A 20,820-nucleotide genomic window follows, 5' to 3' on the forward strand; every position below is an offset into this window, starting at 1 on the left:
TTCCCCTCTGCAGGGGGGGGAATGGGGGGGATGCGTGCACCCCGCTGTGACTCAGGGGAGGTGGTGATGGGGGGGGGGGGTGCTCAGGGGGTGTGTGTGGGGGGGTGTGACTCACGGCCGCAGCTCCCAGCCCCTCTGAGTCAATCCTGAACTTCATCCCCTGGCTCCGGGAGGGAGGAAGGAGGAAGAGGAGGAGGAGGAGGAGGAGCGGGTGGCGGTGACTCAAAAAGTGACAACAACAATAATAATACGCTGCGGCACTTGTCACGAGAGGGGGGGGCGCGTTTGGACGGGGTCCCTCGTGCGTCCCCAACGCCAGAGGCGTTGGGGACGCACGAGGGACCCCGTCCAAACCCGGTGGGTGTCACCGCACGTGGGGTCATGTAAGGACAGGAGAAGGGGGGGGGACACACACGCTGCAGTGAAGGTGTCACCCGCCACGGGGACCCCGCTCGCCGTCACCTAAAATGGCCGTTTGGGCTGCAGCGCCGTCCCTAAATATATAAAAAAAAAAAAAAACAAACAAGAAAACACCAGTTTTTAAAATTTTTAATTTTTTTTTTTTTTATATATATATGTATATATGATTTTTTTTAATTTCCCCCCCCCATCCCCATCACCGTGTGTCTCATCCAGCCAGCGCAGGTAACCTACTTTGCAACCGCCTCTGCCGTGCCGCCGGGGGAGAGCGTGACTGGCCGGGGGGGGGGTTTTGGGGAGAAGGGGGGCTGTGGGGGGGTTCGCCATCAGCCCCCCACCACCACCACCCTACCCCACCTCCCCCTCCCCCCCCCCCCGGGGTCAGCCCCCCCCCCCCAAGCCCCTTAAATAGGGGCGGCAGCAGCAGGGAGACGCCGCGAGTCCCTCCCTGCGCTCCGGGCGAGGGTCTGGTCCCCCCACCACCACCGTCACCGCCGCACAGGCGAGGGGATGCCGCGGAGGGGGGTCCCGGTGGGCTAACGCGGTGGCACCGCTGCCACCCCACTCCACCCCCCTCTCGCCCCCCCCCCCCCCCAAATCCCGTCCCATCCCAAGCCTCGGCCGGGTAAGAGCAGGGGGGAAGCGGGGACGTTGGTACCAGGGAGGGGGGGGGGACACCCCGTGGCGTTACCCACCCTCCCAGCAGAGCCCCGCGGTGGGGTTTTTTTTTGGGGGGGGGGGTCGGGGGGGGCAGCCCGTACCGCCGGTTTCTCCCCGTCTTTGTTCTGCCGGGGGGGGGGTGGGGGGTGTTTTTTTACGCAGCCCAACTATTTTTAGCCTGTTTGGAGAGCGCGGTGGCTGGAAGGGAATCAAAGCCCCTTCGGCAGGGGATGCCGGGGGGGGTCACCCCCTCCCCGGGGCTGCCGAAGGGACCCCCCGCTGTGGTGGGGGCCGAGGCCGTTTTCTAGGGTTGGGGGGGACAGGGAGACGGCGGGCAGTGGGGACCCCGGCGCTGGGGGTGCTGCCGGGGTGTCCCTGGGTGGCACGTGTCCCCCCCGTGCCCGGCACCGGGGCTTTGCCGAGGCCCGGGGCGGCGGGAGCGGGGATGGGGGGCTGCGGGGGGCACGGGCAGGACCAGGGGCACCCCCAGCACCCCAGGTGGGTGGCTGGCGGGGAGGGACACGGGTGCCACGCTGTGCCACGCTGTGCCACGCCATGCCGAACCGCGTGCCAGGCTGTGCCCAACGGCGTGCCACGGCGCTGGCGGCACAGCGGCGGGGAGAGGGGGGCCCGAGCAACAATATGGGGGTGCTCGGGGTGCTGCCGGCCCCTCACCCATGGTGCCGGTGCGGGGTGAGGCCGGCAGCGGCGGTGCCGGGGGTGCCGGGGAGCGGGCACGGGCAGGCCCGGCGTGGCAGGGGGCTGGCGGGGACGGTGCCCCGGGCTGGGGTCAGGGATGGGGGAGCCCTTCCCCGGGTCCCACAGGTGCATGGGGGGCAGCCTGCACCCCCAGCCTCCACCCATGGCCCTATTGCATGCCCTGCACCCCCTACCTGCACCCCCCATTCCACACCTCCATCCTGCACCCCCCGTCTGCTTCTCCCATCCCCATCCTGCACCCCCATCCCGCACTCACGGCCCTATCGCATGTCCTGCACCCCCAACCCGCACCCCCCATTCCACACCTCCATCCTGCACCCCCAGTTCCTATCCTGCACCCCCAGGTCCCATCCTGCACCCCCAGCCCATACCCTACACCCCCATCCCGCATCTCCCATCCCATTCCTGCACCTGCACCCCACACTCCCGTCCTGTACCCCCAAGACTGGACCGCACCCCCAGCCCATACCCTGCACCCCCAGCCTGCATCTCCCATCCCCGTCCCGCACCCCCAGGTCATGTCCTGCACCCCCATCCTGCACCCAGCACCCCCACCCCATACCCTGCACCCCCAGCCCTCATCTCCCATCCCCATCCTGCACCCCCAGGTCCTATCCCGCACCTCCATCCTGCACCCTGCACCCCGATCTCACACCTCCCATCCCACATCTCCCATCCCCATCCTGCCCCCCCAGGTCCCATCCCGCACCCCTCCATCCTGCACCCAGCACCCCCAGCCCGTATCATGCACCTGCATCCCGCACCCCCATCCCGCACCCCCAGGTCCCATCCTGCACCCAGCACCCCCAGCCCACATCTCCCATCCCTATCCCACAACCCCATGTCCCATCCTGAACCCCCAGCCCACACCCGGCACCCCCAGCCCGCATCCTGCACCCCCCCCCCCGACCCTGCACCCCCCCGACACCTCCCCCCCCCCGCACCCATGTCCCACCCCAGCCCTGCCTGCGTGCGGGGCCGCGCTGGGGGGGCCGGGACAGCCGAGCCCCCCCATCCGCCCCCCCATCGGCTCCCCGAGCCCGCGGGGGTCCCCGTGCGGTGCGGGGGGGGGGGGTGCTGCCCCCCCGGTGCGGGCAGGCGGGTCGGTGCGGGGCTGGCGGCTGTTGGCGGCCCCCCCCGCCCGCCGGCTGCGGCTGGAAAGCTCTAGAAACAAACCGCAGCTCCGGTGCCAAAGGCAACAGCAGCCCCGGCCATGGCGAATGCGGCGTTTGCCATGGCAACAGGTGGGGGGCTGCCCCCCCCCCCGCACCGCACCGCACCGACCCGCCTGCCCGCACCCCGCATCCTGCATCCGCACCCCGCATCCCACATCCTGCACCCCGCATCCTGCACCCTGCCCCTGCACCCTGCCCGCACCCCGCATCCTGCATCCGCACCCCGCATCCCACATCCTGCACCCACATCCTGCACCCCGCATCCTGCACCCACATCCTGCACCCTGCCCTGCACCCCGCATCCTACATCCTGCACCCACATCCTGCACCCACATCCTGCCCCCCGCATCCTACATCCTGCACCCTGCCCCTGCACCCTGCCCTGCACCCCGCATCCTACATCCTGCACCCTGCCCCTGCACCCTGCCCGCATCCTGCACCCACATCCTGCACCCTGCCCACACCCCACATCCTGCACCCACATCCTGCACCCCGCACCCTGACCTGCACCCCGCATCCTACATCCTGCACCCTAAATCCTGCACCCACATCCTGCACCCTGCCCGCACCCTGCATCCTGCACCCACATCCTGCACCCCGCACCGCACCCCGCATCCTACATCCTGCACCCCATATCCTGCACCCTGCCCCTGCACCCTGCCTGCACCCCGCATCCTGCACCCACACCTGCACCCCTGCACCCACATCTTGCATCCCCCATCCTGCATCCCACGCCCTGCGCCCTGCCTGCACCCCACATCCTGCCTGCACCCCAAACCCCGCATCCTGTACCTCGCACTCTACCCGTGCACCCTACATCCTGCACCCCACACCCTGAGCCCTGCACTCTACCTGTGCGCTCCACACCCTGCACCCCACATCCTGCACCCCACAGCCCATGCCATGCACCCCACACCATGCAGCCCGTGCTGTCCACCCCACGCCACGCACCGTTCACCCCAAGCACCCCACACCGTGCACCCCACACCATGCACCCCGCAGCCGGTGGGGCCGGGGCTGGGCCGTGTGCCGGGAGCGATGCTGGGGCTGGGGTCCCGGTCCATCCCAGCTGAATCAAGGTTGGGGGATGTTGATAATTCTCGGGGTGCGGGGCGGGGGGCATCATGTCGGGTGCCCCCCCCCCTCACCCCTGTCCCTCTCCCCTCCCCACAGCGCAGGAGGACGCAGGCAGGCGGCGGGACGCAGGGGGTGGCCGCTGGGGTGGGCGACAGCTCCCGGACCCCCCCTCCTCGGCGCAGAGACCCGAGCGCGGCGGCGGGGTCCTCTTTGGTGCTGAAGAGGCGACGACGGTGCCAGGCGCCCACCCTCGCTGCCCACCATGCCGTCCAGCGGGACCCTCGACGCCGGCAGCCCCGCTCCCGACCGCGAGGCGCCCGACACGCACAAGGTAGGGGTCCGGGGGGGCAAAGGGAGGGGGGTCCCAGGGGGGTCCTGTTCATGCCGCGGCCATCCCCATTGCCGGACTGCTGTCGGTGCCGGGGTGGCGGTGAGCTCCGGGGTCCGGCTCGCTCCTGGCAGGTTGGAAAAGGGGGTGCAAGGTCCCCCCCAGCAGCGCGGCAGCCCCGCTCCCCCCTTGCCGCGGTGGGGGGGCGCCCAGCCCTGAGCCGCGGCCGGGATTAGCGCGGATTGAGCTATTCCTGGCGCTGGGGGAGCGGGGAGGGGGGGCACATGGAGACCTGCTGTCACCTCCCGGCTGCGGGGAGGGGGGGACGCCCTGATAGGGGAGAGCGGAGGGCTGGGGGAGGGCGGGCGGTGGGTGCCTGGCCTGGGCTGTGGGGCAGGGGGATGTGGGGCACGCATCAAGTGGTGGCCCGGTGGCCACTGCCTGGCCCGAGCCCTCATGCCCTTCTTGGAGGGGGGGTTCAGGGGTCTCTGCACCCCCCTCCTGCCTCCCCACGTGCAATGGGCTCAGGAGGGACCCCCCCGTGCCGGGGGGCACAGGTGGCACACTCATGGCGGCACCGTGCCAGGGACTTGTGGCCCCGGCGGGTGGACCCCCATCCTCGGTCTGTGCCCCCCCAGCTTGGAGCTGCCCCCCCCAAATGGAGTGGGGGGGTCTGGGGGTGCAGCGCGGCTGTCGGGGTCATCTGAGTTCCTCCGGGCTGGCTCGGCTGCGGTGGCCACACCGGATCTGGCACCCGGTGCCCCCTGTCCTCCTGGCCGAGCCCTGTGTCGATTGGGACGTGCCTGGCACGGTTTTGGTGCAATGTCGGGGGGGGACACAAGGAAACCGGGGGTCGGTCGGTCAGTCGGTCCCATGCTTTCCCCTGCGCCGGGTTGTGCCAGAGCCGGTCGCCGGCACCGGGAGCGTGGTGGCCCACCCCGTGTTTTGGTGGGGTTCTGGAGGATGGGGATGCAGGGATGCGGCGCAGGGTGGGGGTCTCCAGGGGGGAGCCATGGGAGAAACGGGGGTGCCAGCGCCCCACGTGAGCCGGTGGCCAAGCGTGCTCGGCTGAGCCGTGTCCTGGGCTGACCCCGCCGGGATGCAGCGTCACCATCCCAGGGGGTCACCTCCCCCCCAGGGGTGCCCTCAGCACCCACCCGGCGAGGCTGAGCTCTGGCCCCCCCTGCCAGGGGGTGTCTCTGCACCCCCTTTTCCTGCCCCCCTCCCCCGATCTTCTCCCCCCCCCCCGGCCCGGTGCAGCCGGGAGCAGGCGCTGCGGCTGCAGAGCCGGCGCTGCATCATGCAGCATCTCCTCCTCCTCCTCTTCTTCCTCCTCCTCCTCCTCCTCGCGGTGGTTCCCCTCGGGTTGTTGCTTGGCAGCGGCGCAGGAGCGCGGCGCATGGGGGACGTGCCGAGCAGCCCCCCCAAGAGGGGAAGCCAGGGGGCAGGGGGGGATTTTGGGGGACATGACTCCACTCCCAGCCGGTGGTGAGGGGCTGGAGCACCAGCACCCCCCTCCCTGCACCGGGCTGGGGGGAGTGCGTCCCCCTCCCAGCCCTGGGGCTGCGTCTCGGCTTCTCCGGCTCCCCCCCCGGATTTTGGGGTGCTGGCCATGCCCCCGGGTGGTCCTGGTGCTGCCCCAGCCCCACGTCCCCCAGCTTGGCAGTGCAGGGACCCTGCTGAGCCCTGGTTTGGCAGCAGAGGGGACGGCTCATGGGGGGCTCTCCTTGTCCCCGTGCGCTCCTGTCTCTGCAGCGGGGACCCCCCCTGCTCTCCCTGCCCCCCGGTGGCATCCCTCAATCCGGCTGCCCCCCCCGGCATTCCCTGTGCCACAGCGTGGGGAGCAGAATGGAGCTGGCTGAGCACCCAGACAGCAGTGCAGAGACCCCCCCCAGGGGGCTGCAGCCCCCCCAGAGAGACAGCATCGCCTGGGGGCCCTGTAAGACACCCCCCAGAGCCCCCCTCACCTCGCCAGCCCCCACCCGGAGCTCCCTGGTGGTGGGATGTCCAGCACCCAGCACGGCCGGTGTGCCAGCGCCAAGCACTGGACACCCTCTGGACCTTCCCTTTACACCCCGAAACCCCCAGGGCCTGTGGTGGGGGGTGGCTGACCCCCCCCAGCCAGCTCTGCTGCACAGCGAGGGGCAGGGACCCCCAGGAATCCCCCTGCTTTGGCTCCTGCACCGGGGCTGGAGCTGGAACCGCCATCCTGACGTAGTCCTTGGACCCCTCCCAAAACTTCCCACCCAGCACCGTGTGGGGAGCGGGGCTCGGCCAGGGGCTGAGACCCCCAGACCCCCCCCCGGCTGCCGAGGTGCTGCCTCTCCATGCTGGGCCCGGGAGCGGTGCCGGGGGGTGCCAGGGCTGACGATGGTCACCGCAGGCGAGTGGCACGTGGCGATGGGGCCGGGGCCAGCGCGGTGCCGGTGGGACGCTGTGGTGGCTGGGGGCGAACCAGCACGTGGCCCCGGGCAGGGGGAGATGGGCCACAAGGGGCGGGGGGGGGCGCAGGATGGATTTGGGTGGGTGGCCCAGAGGGAGCTGGGTTAGGGGACCACGGCTGTGGGGTGCCATGGCCATGGGTCACTGCAGCTGTGGGGCACTGGAGTCATGGGGTCACTGCAACGATAGGGTACCATGGCCATGGGGCGTCACAGTTATGGGCCACTGTAACCACGGGGCACCACAGCTGTGGGGCACCGCAAGCCCTGGGGTAGTACAGCTATGGAGCACTGGAGCCATGGGGCATAGCAGCCATGGGGCACCACAGCCGTGGGGCACTGCAGCTGTGGGGCATTGCATCCATGGGGCGCTATGGCTGTGGGTCACCTCAGCCATGGGGCACCATAGCCGTGGGGCACCACAGCCTTGGGTCACCATGTCCATGTTTCACCTCGGTCACCATAGCCATGGGGCACCATAGCCACAGGTCACTGCAGCTGTGGGGCACCTCAACCGTGGGGCATCTCAGCCATGTGTCACCGTGTCCGTGTGTCACCGTGTCCATGTTTCACCTCAGCCATGGGTCACTGCAGCTGTGGGGCACCTCAGCCATGGGTCACCGTGTCCATGTGTCACCGTGTCCATGTGTCACCACAGCCATGGGTCACCGCGTCCACGGGTCACGCCATGCCCTGACCCCCCGGGACCTTGGGGCCAGACGCCGCTGGGGAGGTGCCGGCTGTGGCATCCCCCTGCCGGGGGGATGCGGGCGGGGGGCAGCGTGGGGCAGGAATGGGGCCGGGGCTGGCGCCGGCGGCTGCGCAAGTGCAGCTGGGCCGGCTGCCGGCGCTGTCTGGCTGCCAGCCCCATCCCCTCCCCGGCCTCTCCCTCGCCAGCCCCCCGCCGGCCTCTCCTCCTTCCCCGGCTCCCCCCTCCGCGGCCTCTTCCTGCCTCCGACCACGGCCACGGGATCTTCGGGGGCTCAGGTGAAACCGGCCCCTCCGCCGCACACCCCAGGGTCCGTGTCCCCCCCCCCTCCCCTGCTGCCGCGGTGCCGGACCCCCGGAGCGGGGAGCTGGGGGGGGGTCCCGGAGGCGCCGCGGTGCTCGGGCGGCTGCGGTGGCTTCGGCACGGGGAGCAGGTTCCTTTCCCCGGGGCCGCCTTCCTGCTGCGCCGGCACATGCGCCATGCCAGCGCCGGCGGCTGGGGCACGGCACCGGGGACGGGGTGGGGGGGCATGGCGTGGAGAGGGGGTGCACGGCCCCCCAAAAGCAAACTGCGGCGGTGAAGCCACTTGTCCTTGTCCCCAGGGAGCTGCACGCCCGCCGTGCCGTGCCGTGCCATGGGGTCCATGCAGCCCACCGTGGTGCAGGAGCCCCCAGACCCACACACGCAGGGCTCTGGCAGGTTGGGAGACCCAGCCTGGACCCCCAAACTGGAGGGTGAAGGCCCCCAGCCCCACAGCAGCCCGTGCCGAAGCCAAAACCCTGGCAGGAGCCACCGTTGCCCATCCGATGGTGCCCTGGTGGCCACAGGGCTGGTGATGCTGGCCCAGCTCCTGCCGTGCCGGCAGCCCCAGCGGCAGCAGAGCCATACCTGGATCCCCCCCCCGCCAGCACCATAACCCTCCTCTCTGTCCTGCGACCCCCTCCTGGTACCATAACCCTCCTCTCTGTCCCAGGACCCCCCCTCATTCCCGGCACCGTAACCGTAACCATCCTCTCCGTCTCCGGCTCTCGCAGGGGGAAGAGGAGGCCGAGGAGAACCAGAGCAAGGAGGAGAAGCAGGAGCCGGGGACGCCCATGAGGAAAGCGGGGCGGCCTGGGAGGAAGCGCAAGCATGCCCAGGTGAGCCGCCGGGTGCGGGGGGGTCCGTGGGGGGGTCAGCGGGGCGGCCCCCCAGGGTCCATCCTGCCACCCCCACCTGCTGGCCGGAGACCGCGGCCGCTCGCTGCCGGCTCCGCTCGGTGCGGCATCGCCCGAGAGCCCGCCATGTATTCTCTCCCTGGCTGGGGGGCTGGCCCCCCCCACCACTAAGCAGCTCAGCCCCTCTTCTCCCTGGCTGCGGGGGCCGGGGGGTGCAGGGAGCGGAGCCCCCGTCTCCCCCGGCGCTCGGGCTGGCACCGGCGTGGGTGTGAGCTGCCCCGGCGATGGCACCCCCCCGGCCTGGCACCCTCCGTGTTGCTGGGCGAGGGGGTGCTCGGGGGATTTGGGGCACCCAGGGGACCCGGCCGGGGGGGTGGGACGCTGGCAGAGGTGGTGGCTCAGCCCTCCGGTGCCACGGTGCCGGTTGGGGAGCTGCGGCGGTGGCTTCTCCCCATGGGCTGGATGGAGCTGGTGCCGCGGGAATTTGGCATGAGGAGGAGGAGCAGAGGTTCCTCCTGACGCCGGAGCCTCAGAGGGAAGGGGAACGTGGTCACCCTGGGCACGGGCAGCGTCCCCTGTCCCCACGGGAGGGGACTGAGGAGCAGAGCTCCCCGGGGGGGAGAGGAGGGGGCTGGGGGCACCTTCGCTGCTGGGGGGGTGCAAAAGCTTTTGGCAAAAGTTTTGGGGCCACAGAAAGGGTTAATTCTGCACTTGGACGTGTCCGGATCTGTGTTTTCTGTCCCAATCCTTGCAGTCATAGAGTCACGGGATAGAATCATGGAACAGTTTGGGTGGGAAGGGACCTTAAAGCCCCCCCAGTGCCACCCCTGCCCTGGGCAGGGACACCTCCCACCACACCAGGTTGCTCCAAGCCCCCTCCAACCTGGCCTTGAACCCCTCCAGGGATGGGGCAGCCACAGCTTCTCTGGGCAACCTGGGCCAGGCTCTCACCACCCTCAGGGTGGACAACTTCTCCCTCGGATCTACCCTGAACCTCCCCTCTTCCGGTGTCAAACCCATCGCCCCTCGTCCTGTCGCCACAAGCCCTGTGGTTACTGGCCACTTATTGGCCACCTGGGCGAGCGGGGCTGGCGCTGGGGGGGTGGGATGGGGCAGGACGGGGGGGCGCGGGCGGCGGCGGGGCGGGAGGTACGTGCCGGGGCGGGGGGAGCCGCCTGGGTGGAAGAACAATGCTGGCACCGGGACAAACGGGGAAAGTCGTCAGGAAGAGAGGGAGCCTGGGAACCGGGAGGTCTCCAGCCATGGGAGCCGGCAGCCCCCGGCAGCCCGCTCGGGCAGCGGCAGCAGGTCGGAGGGATGGCGGTGGTGCCGTCACGTCGGGCACCCTCCCGGTGGGTGCCCGTCCCGCGCCGCCGTACCCGCCCCGTGCCCGGCTCCCGGCTCCCGCTGCCAAGCGAGCGGAGCTGGCAACGCCGCGGCCCCGCTGGCAACTGCCCGGAGGCCGGGGAAAGCCCCGGCCGGGTGTGAGAGGCTAAAAATATCCGGTGCCGGCACTGGCGGAGCAGCCCCCGGCCGGGGGCACCGGAGCAGGGAGGGGGGACGGTGCAGGGACGGAGCTCGGTGGCACCGGGAGGGGCTCGGTGTGGGAATGGCAGGGGTCCGGGCACCGGGGGAGCAGCGCATCCGTGGGGCCGGGAGCTCAGCCCTGGGACCCTCGTGGGAGTGGGGGGAGCCCAGCCGAGCGGCGGTGAGCGGCCCTCCCCCGGTTTTCCCAGTTGTCAGAGGGGTTTTTGGCAGGGTGTGCTGCTGCGAGGGGGGGTGTCACCGGTGTCGGTGAGCCGTGCCAAGCCATGCCGTGCCAAACCGTGCCGTGCCGTGGCTCCAAGTCCAGTGTCCCCCACCCCATCCAGGGCTCAGCCGTGGGACCCCCCCCCCTCTGCCGGTGGCTCTGCCGATGGTGCCATGGACGGCGGTGACTCTCCCGGCACCTTCCCCCTGGCAGAGGGGGCATCACCCGGGGGCTGCCCCCTCCCGTGTCCCCCCACATGGCAGCTCCCTGCGGCTTTGGCGCTGCCGCCGGTGCTCCGGGAGCGGTGTCAGCGTGAGGGTCCCCGAGGGGATGTCCCCCATCCCTCTGCAGGGACCCGTCCCCGGTGTCACCGTGCATCCCCGGCACAGCCAGCCCCCCACCCCGCAGCCATGCCGGCGTCCCCCCGGCAGCGATGGGTGCCGGCAGGGATGCCTCCATCCCAGCAGAGCCGCGTCCTTGGCGGGGGCCCAGCGGCGGGGAGGGGAGCGGGAGAAAGGCAGCGCTTGTTCCCAGGGCCCGGCCGGGGCGGAGGAAGCGGGTGGGTGGGTGGTGGGGGCGGGGGGGGCAGGAAGGCAGACCCGCCGCCGGGGACGGGGATGGGGTGGGGTCCCGGCCACCCCTTCCCCTGCGCCTCCCCCAGCTCGGCAGCACCGGGACGTGCCGGCGGTGAGATGGGACCCGGCTCCAACCCAGGTAGGGGAACGGCGGGGTTTGGGTGGGTGCCGTGCCGGGAGATGCCCACCGTGCCGCCACCGTGCACGGGGACATGGGGGCTGTCCCACCCCGGGGTCAACCTCCCTCGTGCCCCCCTGTCCCACCACGATGCCGAGGGACCCGAGGGTCACGGCAGATGCGCGGTGACACCGGTTCCCCTAAAGCACAGCATGCCGGGGTCTGACAGGGACGGGGCTGGAGGGGGGCCATGGCGCTGGGGTGGCACGGCAGCCCCCATCTGACCCCCCCCCAGGCCCCATCTCAGTGCCGAGCCCCCCACAGCCGCCCTGAGCCCCCCGCGGCTACCTAATCCCAAGCCCCTTGCCGGCCTTCCCGTTTCCTCCCGGGAAGCCCAGGCAGCCCCTGCGATTGTTTTCGGCGCCATGTCCAGGATGCTGCCCCCAGCCAGGGGTGGGAGCGGGGCCGGGGGGCGGCCGGGCCCCCTCCATGAGCCCCAGCGCCGCGGTGGGGGGCACGGCGCCAGGGACCCCGGGGGCGGCGAGCCGGGAGCTGGGGGACGATGGCGTGCAGGGGATGGGGCAGGAAACAGGTCCTCTTCCGCCCACCATGGGGCCCGCTGTGGGGACAGAGACCCCCGGCCCGTTGCCATCAGCAGTGTGGGGTGGAATCCGCTTGTCCCACCGGCTGCAGCCCCTCGGCACCGAGCCCTGGGGTGTAGCCATGAGCCCTGATTCGGTTTGCTCCCCCAATCTCCCTCCTTCCCCGTTGCTCCGGGCTGTCCACTCCGGCAGCTCCTGCAGGATGGAGGGATGGGGAGCAGCCCTGCCCAGAAGGGCTTGGGGGGGGCTGGGTGAGGGGGAAAGCTGGCCATGGGCCGGCAACCTGCGCTGGCAGCCCAGCAAGCCCCCCGCACCCTGGGCTGCATCCCCAGCAGGGCGAGGGGGGGGATTCTGCCCCTCTGCTCCGCTCTGGGGAGACCCCCCCCAGTGCTGCCTCCAGCTCTGGGGCCTCAGCACAGGAGAGACATGGACCTGTTGGAGCGGGGCCAGAGGAGGCCACGGAGATGCTGCGAGGGCTGGAGCCCCTCTGCTGGGAGGACAGGCTGAGAGAGTTGGGGGGGTTCAGCCTGGAGAAGAGAAGGCTCCCGGGAGACCTTGGAGCCCCTTCCAGTCCCTCAAGGGGCTCCAGGAAAGCTGGGGAGGGACTCTGGATGAGGGAGGGGAGCCCTAGGAGGAGGGGGAAGGGTTTGACACTGACAGAGGGGAGATTGAGATGAGATGTGGGGAAGAAGTTCTTTGCTGTGAGGGTGGTGAGAGCCTGGCCCAGGTTGCCCAGAGAAGCTGTGGCTGCCCCATCCCTGGAGGGGTTCAAGGCCAGGTTGGAGGGGGCTTGGAGCAACCTGGTCTGGTGGGAGGTGTCCCTGCCCAGGGCAGGGGGTGGCACTGGGGGGGCTTTGAGGTCCCTTCCCACCCAAACCATCCTGTGGTTCTGTGATTCCTCCTGCCCTGAGCTCCCCCCTGGCCGCTCTTGAGCTACTTTGCTCTCCAGCATCCACCTCACCCCTGGTGCCAGCTCCCTCCGTGGCCAGATCCAGGCCCATCATGGTGTCCCCCCAGCCTGTCCCACCCCTGCGGTTGGCATCCAGGCCTCCTGGGGCTGTGGTGTCCATCAGCTGGGCACACTGAGGCTTGTCCTTCAGCCTCCATCACCCCACGGATGCCATCACTCATGGCCAGGAGCTCCCGCACGGTGGCCTGCCACAGCAAGTCCACCCTCCCGGTGGCAACGGTGCCATCGGTTGAGCCGTGCCCTCCCTGGGAACCAGGCTTTGCCGCCGTCCCCAACCGGGGGGGCCATGCGGCACAGGGGGACCCCTGGGACTGTTGGCGGTGGCTCGCGTGTCCCCACGGTGGGCGTGCACGGTGGCCCCCACCCCTCTGCGGGCACGTCCTCGGCACAAGTGACATTGCCGTGGCTCCCCACCGGTGCTGCCGGGGTCTCCCCAATCCCTAGCCCCCCCCCCAACCCTCCCAGCCCCTTCCCCGCCGTGGGTGGCGGGGTGGCCCGTGGCTCGCTCCCCCGGCAAGCGAGCGGAGGAAGTGACTCTGCCAGGGAGCCGGGGCGGCCGGGGCGAGCAGGAAGCGCCCGTGGCCGCCGGCGCGGTGAGCAGGCGCCTGCGCAGGGGCCGCGGCAGCCGGACGGGGATGCACCATGGTAAGCGGTCTGTGCCCCCCCCCCCTTCTCGCCCCCAGACCCCCCCTCCCGGCAGCCCCCAGGCAGGGGAGGGTGGCCACCGTGAGCCCCCCCGGCTCACACCGAGCTCGGCGTTGGCACCCGGCCACCCTGGGACACGGAGTCAGCTGGTGACGAGCAGGGGGTGGTCCTGGCAGCCGGTCCCCCCCCTCTCTGTGCCAGCCCGGCACCGCGCCAGCCCCACGCCGCAGCCCCCCGGTGCCTGTGGGCAGGGGTGGGGGCAGGTGGCCGGTGGGCTACCTGTCTCCGCAGAGATGGGGGGCCCCCCTGCTCCAGCCCAAGCGGGGCTTGCCTGCCCCCCCCCCCCCATGGATGCCAGCCCTGGGGCCTCTCCCTCCCTCCCCGCAGAGCCCCCGATGCTGCTGGCTTCTTGCAGAGCCCCTGCTGGGGGGGCGGACAACACAGGGGTGGGGAGGTGAGCGTGGGGCTGGGGGGGGGGCGCAGGTTTGCAGAGGCGAGCGTGGGAGTCCGGGGGGCACAAGCTCATGGAGGTGAATCTGGGGGTCCAGGGGGCGCAAGCTCATGGAGGAGAGTGTGGGGGTCTGGGGGGCACAAGCTCATGGGGGCGAGCGTGGGGGTCTGGGAGAAAAAAAGCTCGCAGAGGAGAGTGTGGGGGTCTGGGGGGCACAAACTCATGGAGGAGAGTAGGGGTCTTGGGGGCACAAGTCCATGATGGGCACCCCCATCCCGTGGGCACCGTACGGGGTCTCCGGGGGGTTCGGTGCCCCCGGCGGGGATGGGTAGGTTCCTGAGGGGCGCTGCGGCGGCGGTGCCGACCGGAGGCAGAGCCCACCCTGCCACGGCTGCGCCGCGCGGTGACGGTGACAGTGACGCAGCGGCACTTTCACTCTCCTTTGCCACGGAAACCGCCAGGATGGGCTGCTCCTCTCGCTCTGACTCCGCTCCCGAGCCGTGGCCGTGGCCGTGGCCATGCCGTGTGGCTCCCCCAGGGCTGGTGGCCCAGCGGGGGACCGGCGATGCCACCACGGTCTCCTCCACTGGCCCCGCTCCACCGTGTCGCAGCACGGGCAGCTCCAGTGTCCCCCCTGCGCTGGGGATGTCCTCGCTCACGTGGGGACTGGGGCAGCTGGGTGACATCCTCATCCTGAGGGTACCACGGCACCGTGTCCTGCTCCTGGGGGTGTCATGGCCGCTTGTCCTGCTCCTGAGGGTGTCACGGCATTGTGTCTTGGTCCACATGGTGTCACCTCCATTGGTCTTGGTCCTGAGGGTGAACACAGCGTCGTGTCCTGGTCCTGGGGGCGTCGTGGTGGTGTGTCCTGGTCCTGAAGGTTTCATGGCCACTTGTCCTGGTCCTGAAAGTGTCATGGCAGTGTATCTGGGTCCCCATGGTGTCATGTTCTTGTGCCTTGGTCCTGAGGGTTCCATGGCTCCACATCCTGATTCTCATGGTGTCATCTCCATTTTTCTTGGTCCTGAGGGTACCACAGCACCGTGTCCTGCTCCTGAGGGTGTCATGGCCACTTGTCCTGGTCCTGAGGCTGTCATGGCATTGTGTCCTGGTCCACGTGGTGTCACCTCCATTTGTCCTGGTCCTGAGGGTGACACGGTGTTGTGTCCTGGTCCTGAGGACATCGTGGTGTTGTGTCCTGTTCCTCAGGGTTTTGTCGTCATTTGTCCGGGTTCTGAAGGTGTCATGGCAGTGTATCCAGGTCCTTGTGGTGTCATCTCCTTGTGTCTTGATCATAAGGGTGCTGTGGCATTATATCCAGGTCCTCATGGTGTCATTTCCTTTTGTCTTGGTCCTGAGGGTGACACAGCATTGTGTCCTGGTCCTAAGGGTGTCATGGTGGTATGTCCTGGTCCTGAAGGTTTCGTGGCCGTTTGTCCAGGTCCTGAAGGTGTCATGGCAGCGTATCTGGGTCCCCATGGTGTCATGTCCTTGCGCCTTGGTCCTGAGGGTGCCATGGCTCCACATCCTGATCCTCATGGTGTCACCTCCATTTTTCTTGGTCCTGAGAGTGACATGGTGTTGTGTCATGGTCCTAAGAGCCTCATGGCATTGTGTCCTGGTCCTGAAGGTGTTCATTGCAACATGACCTGCTCCTCAGGGTGTCATGGAAGTGATTCCTGGTCCTCAGTGTGTCATGGAGGTGTGTCTTGGTCCTTAGGGTGTCTTGGATGTGTCTTCTGTTTCCTAAGGGTGTCATGGCTTTGTGTCCAGGTCCAGAGGATGTCATGGCAGTATGTCCTGTTCCTTGGGGTGTCATGGCACCATGTCCTGGTCCTGAGGGCACCGTGATGGTGTATCCTGGTCCTCAGGGTGACACATCAAAGTGTCCTGGTCATGAGGGTGTCACATCCATGTGTCCTGGTGCTGAGGTTGTCACATCATTGTGTCCTGGCCCTGAAGGTGCCACAGCAACATTTCATGGTCCTCAGTGTGTCATAGAATCATAGAATCGTCCAGGTTGGAAAAGACCCTTGGGATCATCGAGTTCAACCATCTACCCTACTCCACAAAGTTCTTCCCTACACCATATCCCCCAACACCACATCTAAGCGACTCTTAAACTCATCCAAGGATGGTGACTCAACCACCTCCCTGGGCAGCCTGTTCCAGTGTCTGACCACTCTTTCTGTGAAGAATTGTTTCCTAATGTCCAGTCTAAACCTACCCTGTTGCAGCTTGAAGCCATTCCCTCTTGTTCTATCACTATTTGCTTGTGAGAAGAGACCAGCACCAACCTCTCTACAGTGTCCTTTCAAGTAGTTATAGAGAGTGATGAGGTCACCCCTCAGTCTCCTCTTCCTCATACTAAACAGTCCCAGCTCCCTCAATCGTTCTTCGTATGATTTATTCTCCAGGCCCTTCACCAGCTTCGTTGCCCTCCTCTGCACTCGCTCCAGCACCTCGATCTCTCTCTTGGATTGAGGTGCCCAAAACTGGACACAATACTCCAGGTGTGGCCTCACCAGTGCCGAGTACAGGGGCACAATCGCCTCCCTACTTCTGCTGCTCACGCTGTTTCTAATACAAGCCAGGATGCCGTTGGCTTTCGTGGCCACCTGGGCACACTGCCGGCTCATGTTCAGCCGCTTGTCCATTAGAACCCCCAAGTCCTTTTCCGCCAGGCAGCTTTCCAGCCACACTTCCCCAAGCCTGGAGCAATGCATGGGGTTGGTGTGGCCCATGTGCAGGACCTGGCACTTGGTCTTGTTGAAGCTCATACCGTTAATGTTGGCCCATCGATCCAACCTATCCGAGTCTCTCTGTAGAGCTCCCTGGCCTCATGCAGGTCAACGCTCCCGTTTAACTTGGTGTCATCTGCGAACTCACAGATGATACACTCTATGTCATTATCAAGATCATCAATGAAGATGTTAAACAGAAATGGTCCCAACACTGAGCCCTGGGGAACACCACTTGTGACCGGCCGCCAGCTGGATTTAACTCCATTGAGCACCACTCTTTGGGACTGTCCAGACAGCCAGTGCTTGATCCAGCAGACTGTATGCTCACCCAGGCCATGTGCAGCTAGTGTTTCCACAGTTTTTCCGTGTCACATCCATGTGTCCTGGTCCTAGCTGTTTGTCCTAACCATGGAAGGGTTATGTCATCACATCCTTCTCCTGAAGTGCCATAGCGGTATGTACGGCTCCTCAGGCTGTCATTGTCACATGTCATCATCCTGAGGTGGTCATGGCATTGTGTCCTGCTCCTGAGGATCTCATGGCACCATGTCCTAGTCCTGAAGGTGTCATGACGTTGTGTCTTGATTACGAGGGTGCCATGGCCATGTGTCCTGGTCCTGAGGGTGCCGTGGCTTTGTTTTCCTTATCCTGAGGACCTCATGGTTGTGTGTCCTGAGTGCGTCATGACAGCATCTCTAGCTCCCGAGGGTTTCAAGGTGTCGTGTCCTGTTCCTGAGGGTGTCAATACAGCATGTCCCAGACCTAAGGGTGTCCTTGCAACATGAGGTGCTCCTGGTCCTGGGATTACCATGGCACCATGTCCTGGGCCTGAAGGTTTCATGACAGCATGACCTGGTACTGGAGGTATCATGTCTGTGTGTCCTGGTCCTGAGGGTGCCTTGGCCATTTCTGCTGCTCCTGAGGGTGTCGTGACCACTTGTGCTGGTCCTGAGGGTGTCGTGGCACTGTTCCTGGTATTGACGATGTCATGTCCATGTGTCTTCCTCCTGAGAGTGCTTTGGCATTGTGTTCTGGTCCTGAATATGTCATGGCCACGTGTCCTTCTGAGGGTGCCACTGCAGCATGTCCTGGTCCTGAGGATGTCATGGTAGCACATCCAATGTCCTGAGGGTGTCATGGCCATGTGTCCTTGTCCTGAGGGTGCCACAGCAGTGTGTCATGGGCCTGAGGGTGTCATGGCAGCATGTCTTGGGTCTTGATGGCGGCATGGCCTTCTTTCCTGGTCCTGAGGTATCCATGGCAGAGTGTCGTGGTCCTGGAGGTGCCATGGCTGTGTGTCCTGGTCCTGAGGGTGCCATGGCTCTATGTCCAGGACCTAAAGGTGTTGTTGCCACCATGTCCTGGTCCTGAGTATGCCATGGCAATGTGTCCTGCTCCTGGGGATGTCCTGGCAGCATATCCTGTTCCTGAAGGTGCCATGGCAGTGTGTCATGGTCCGGTGGGTGTCATGTCTGTGTGTCCCAGTCCTGAAGATGCCATGGCAACATGTCTTTGTCCTTTTTTTCCCATGGCAGTGTATCCTGGTTGTGACAGTGCCATGGCAGCATGTCCTCCTTCCAAGGGTTCCTGATGATGTCACATCTCTAGATCCTGGTTCTGTGGTGCCATGACATTGTGTGGTGGTCCTCATGGGATCGTGATGGCGTGTCCGTGTCCTGAGGCTTTTGTGGCCACGTGTCCTGGTCCTGAGGGTGCCATTGTAGCCTCATCCCACCCCAGGGCCACGCTGCCAGCCCCTGCAGGTGGTGGCAGCCCAACACGCCTGAGATACAGGAGGTGGAACTTGGTCTTTTTGGCGTCATGCGCTTTTGTCCTCAGATTGTCACTGCGTCGTGTCTCTGGGGGGTATGGGCTGTGGTCCCAGGGATACCCTTCATGCTGTGACCTCTGCGGTGAGGAATTAGGGGGTCAGGGCAGGGGGACGGGGACGGGGACGGGGAAAGAGACTGGATGGTGTTGGCCACCATGAAGTGTGGCAAGGGGTCCTGCCATGGGGACCGGTGGGATGTGGGCTGGGGGCATGGGTGGGGGCGAGAACGGGGCCGTAACCTTCCTTTCCCTCTCCTTGGCAGGTGGACAGCAGTGACACCCCCAAAGACCTCGCGGCCGTCCCCAAGTGCCCCCCGCCCTGCCCGGAGGCCAGCCCCGCCGAGCCGCTGCCCAACGGGGACGTGGAAGGGGACGGTGGCCAGTGGAAGGGGGCGGAGGAGGCCGGGGCCAGCCCCAAGGGCGGCCGGCCCGAGGAGGACGAGACGGAGAGCCTGCCGGACGGCGAGACGGGCCGGGCGCTGGAGAACGGCCGCTGCACCCCCAAGGAGGGCCTGGACGCCCCGGCCGATGAGGGTGAGCTGGCCCCTTCCGACCCCCAGAAGAAACGCGGGAGGAGGAAACTCCTGGAAGCCGCAGAGAAAAGTAAGACCTTAGCGTTGAGGGCTGCCCACTGTGGGGCTGCAACTCCGGCACCCACTGCATCCCTCCGGGGACCCCCAGACCCCACTGCATCCCTCTGGGCCCCCCGGCACCCACCGCATCCCTCTGGGGACCCCTGGCACCCACTGCATTCCTCCAGGAACCCCCAGACCCCACTGCATCCCTCCAGGGACCCCCGGACCCAACCACATCCCTCCGGGGACCCCAAGACCTCACTGCATCCCTTTGGGGACCCCCAGGCCCCACTGCCCTGCCTACCATGCCATCCCCAGGAGGGCTCCGGGGCTGGAGAGCGCTGCCGGAGGAGGAGGAGGAGGAGGAAGAGAAAGAGGAGGAGGAAGGAGTTTGGGGTGGAGGCAGCAGATCAGAGCCGGAGGGAGGGCTGCCCTCACATGCTGTGGCTCTGCGTGCGGTAGCCCCCCAGACCCTATTGCATCCCTCTGGGGACCCCCAGCACCCACTGCATCCCTCCAGGGACCACCAGACCCCACTGCATCCCTCTGGGGACCCCCGGCACCCAGCACCCCCAGGAGGGCTTGGGGCTGGGAGCGCTGCTGGAGGTTGGGGAGAAGGAGGAGGAAGGGCTGAGCAGGGTTTGGGGTGGGGGCAGCAGATTGGAGCTGAGGGGGGCTTCCCTCACGTGCTGGTCCCATCGCGCCACCCATCCCACCGGGATCCGCTCCCCCCAGTTGGTCCTTGTCCGGTGTCCCCACGGCACAAGGGTGTCCCTGCCTGTCCCCGGAGCATGGCCACCACCGCTGGTGCTCGTGCCACGTGAGGGTGACATGGGCAGGGGTGGGGGGGTCTCCATCCCCGGGCACTCGTCATGGTCCTGGGCAGCGTCTCCGGGGGGCCTAGCCAGAGGGAGGGGCTGGACCAGGGCGACCCCCCGGCCTTCACCCATGGGGGTGTTGTGCCCATGAGTGTGGGTGCAGATCCATGGGTGGCCCCGCTGCCACCATCCCTCTGGGCCGGGACATGCCGGGCGGTGGGATGGAGCAGCTCAGACCAGCCCTGAGCCAGGATGGAGCTGAGCTGTCACCACGGCGGGGGAGAGAGGGGGCACAGAGCTGGGGTGTCACAGCAGGGGCACCCCGGGGCACTGGGGAGCAGGAACAGGGTGAGAAGGAGCAGAGTCAGGCTCTGCTCGCGGGGGCTGCTCCACCCCAAACAGCACAGGGACCTGCTGCGGCCACGCGGAGCGAGGGATGGAGCTGGGAGAGGCTGGGATGGGGACAGGAGAGGCTGGAAGGATGATTCAGGGCTGGGATAGGTGATGCAGGGATGGGATGGAGCTGGGAGAGACTGAAAGGATGATGCAGGGCTGGGATGATGCAGGGCTGGAATGGAGCTGGGAGAGGCCAGAAGGATGATGCAGGGCTGGCTGGCTGGCTGGCTGGCTGGCTGGCTGGCTGGATGGATGGATGGATGGATGGATGGATGGATGATGCAGGGCTGGGATGGATGATGCAGAGCTGGGATGGAGCTGGGAGAGGCTGGGATGGAGAGGGGAGAGGCTGGAAGGAAGATGCAGGGCTGTGATGGATGATGCAGAACTGGGATGGATGATGCAAGGCTTGGATGGAGCTGGGAGAGGCTGGGATGGATGGATGGATGGATGGATGGATGGATGGATGGATGGATGATGCAGGGCTGGGATGGAGCTGGGACAGGCTGGAAGGATGATGGAGGGCTAGGATGGTGCAGGGCTGTAGCGGAGCTGGGAGAGACTGGGCTGGGATGGCTGGCTGGCTGCTGCAGGGCTGGGATGCAGCTGGGAGAGGCTGGGATGGATGGATGGATGGATGGATGGATGGATGGATGGAT

At 67.2% G+C, this 20,820-nt stretch overlaps 1 protein-coding gene across 2 annotated transcripts in view; it reads left to right on the forward strand.

The window, feature by feature from the left end:
* Window positions 1-4,314: 4,314 nt before the first annotated feature.
* The window catches only part of DNMT3A (DNA methyltransferase 3 alpha), a 32,820-nt gene continuing 16,314 nt past the window's right edge, over window positions 4,315-20,820 (forward strand). The window contains exons 1-4 of one of the 2 annotated variants that reach the window (XM_074153606.1): window positions 4,315-4,383; window positions 8,565-8,669; window positions 9,993-9,995; window positions 18,636-18,975. In XM_074153606.1, the coding sequence (XP_074009707.1) occupies window positions 4,315-4,383; window positions 8,565-8,669; window positions 9,993-9,995; window positions 18,636-18,975 (517 nt within the window). The remainder of the gene's footprint in view (window positions 4,384-8,564; window positions 8,670-9,992; window positions 9,996-18,635; window positions 18,976-20,820) is intronic. The other variant, XM_074153607.1, reaches the window with a different exon arrangement.

The sequence above is a fragment of the Numenius arquata genome, chromosome 9 (genome assembly GCF_964106895.1).
Source record: "Numenius arquata chromosome 9, bNumArq3.hap1.1, whole genome shotgun sequence".
Lineage (NCBI taxonomy): Eukaryota > Metazoa > Chordata > Aves > Charadriiformes > Scolopacidae > Numenius > Numenius arquata.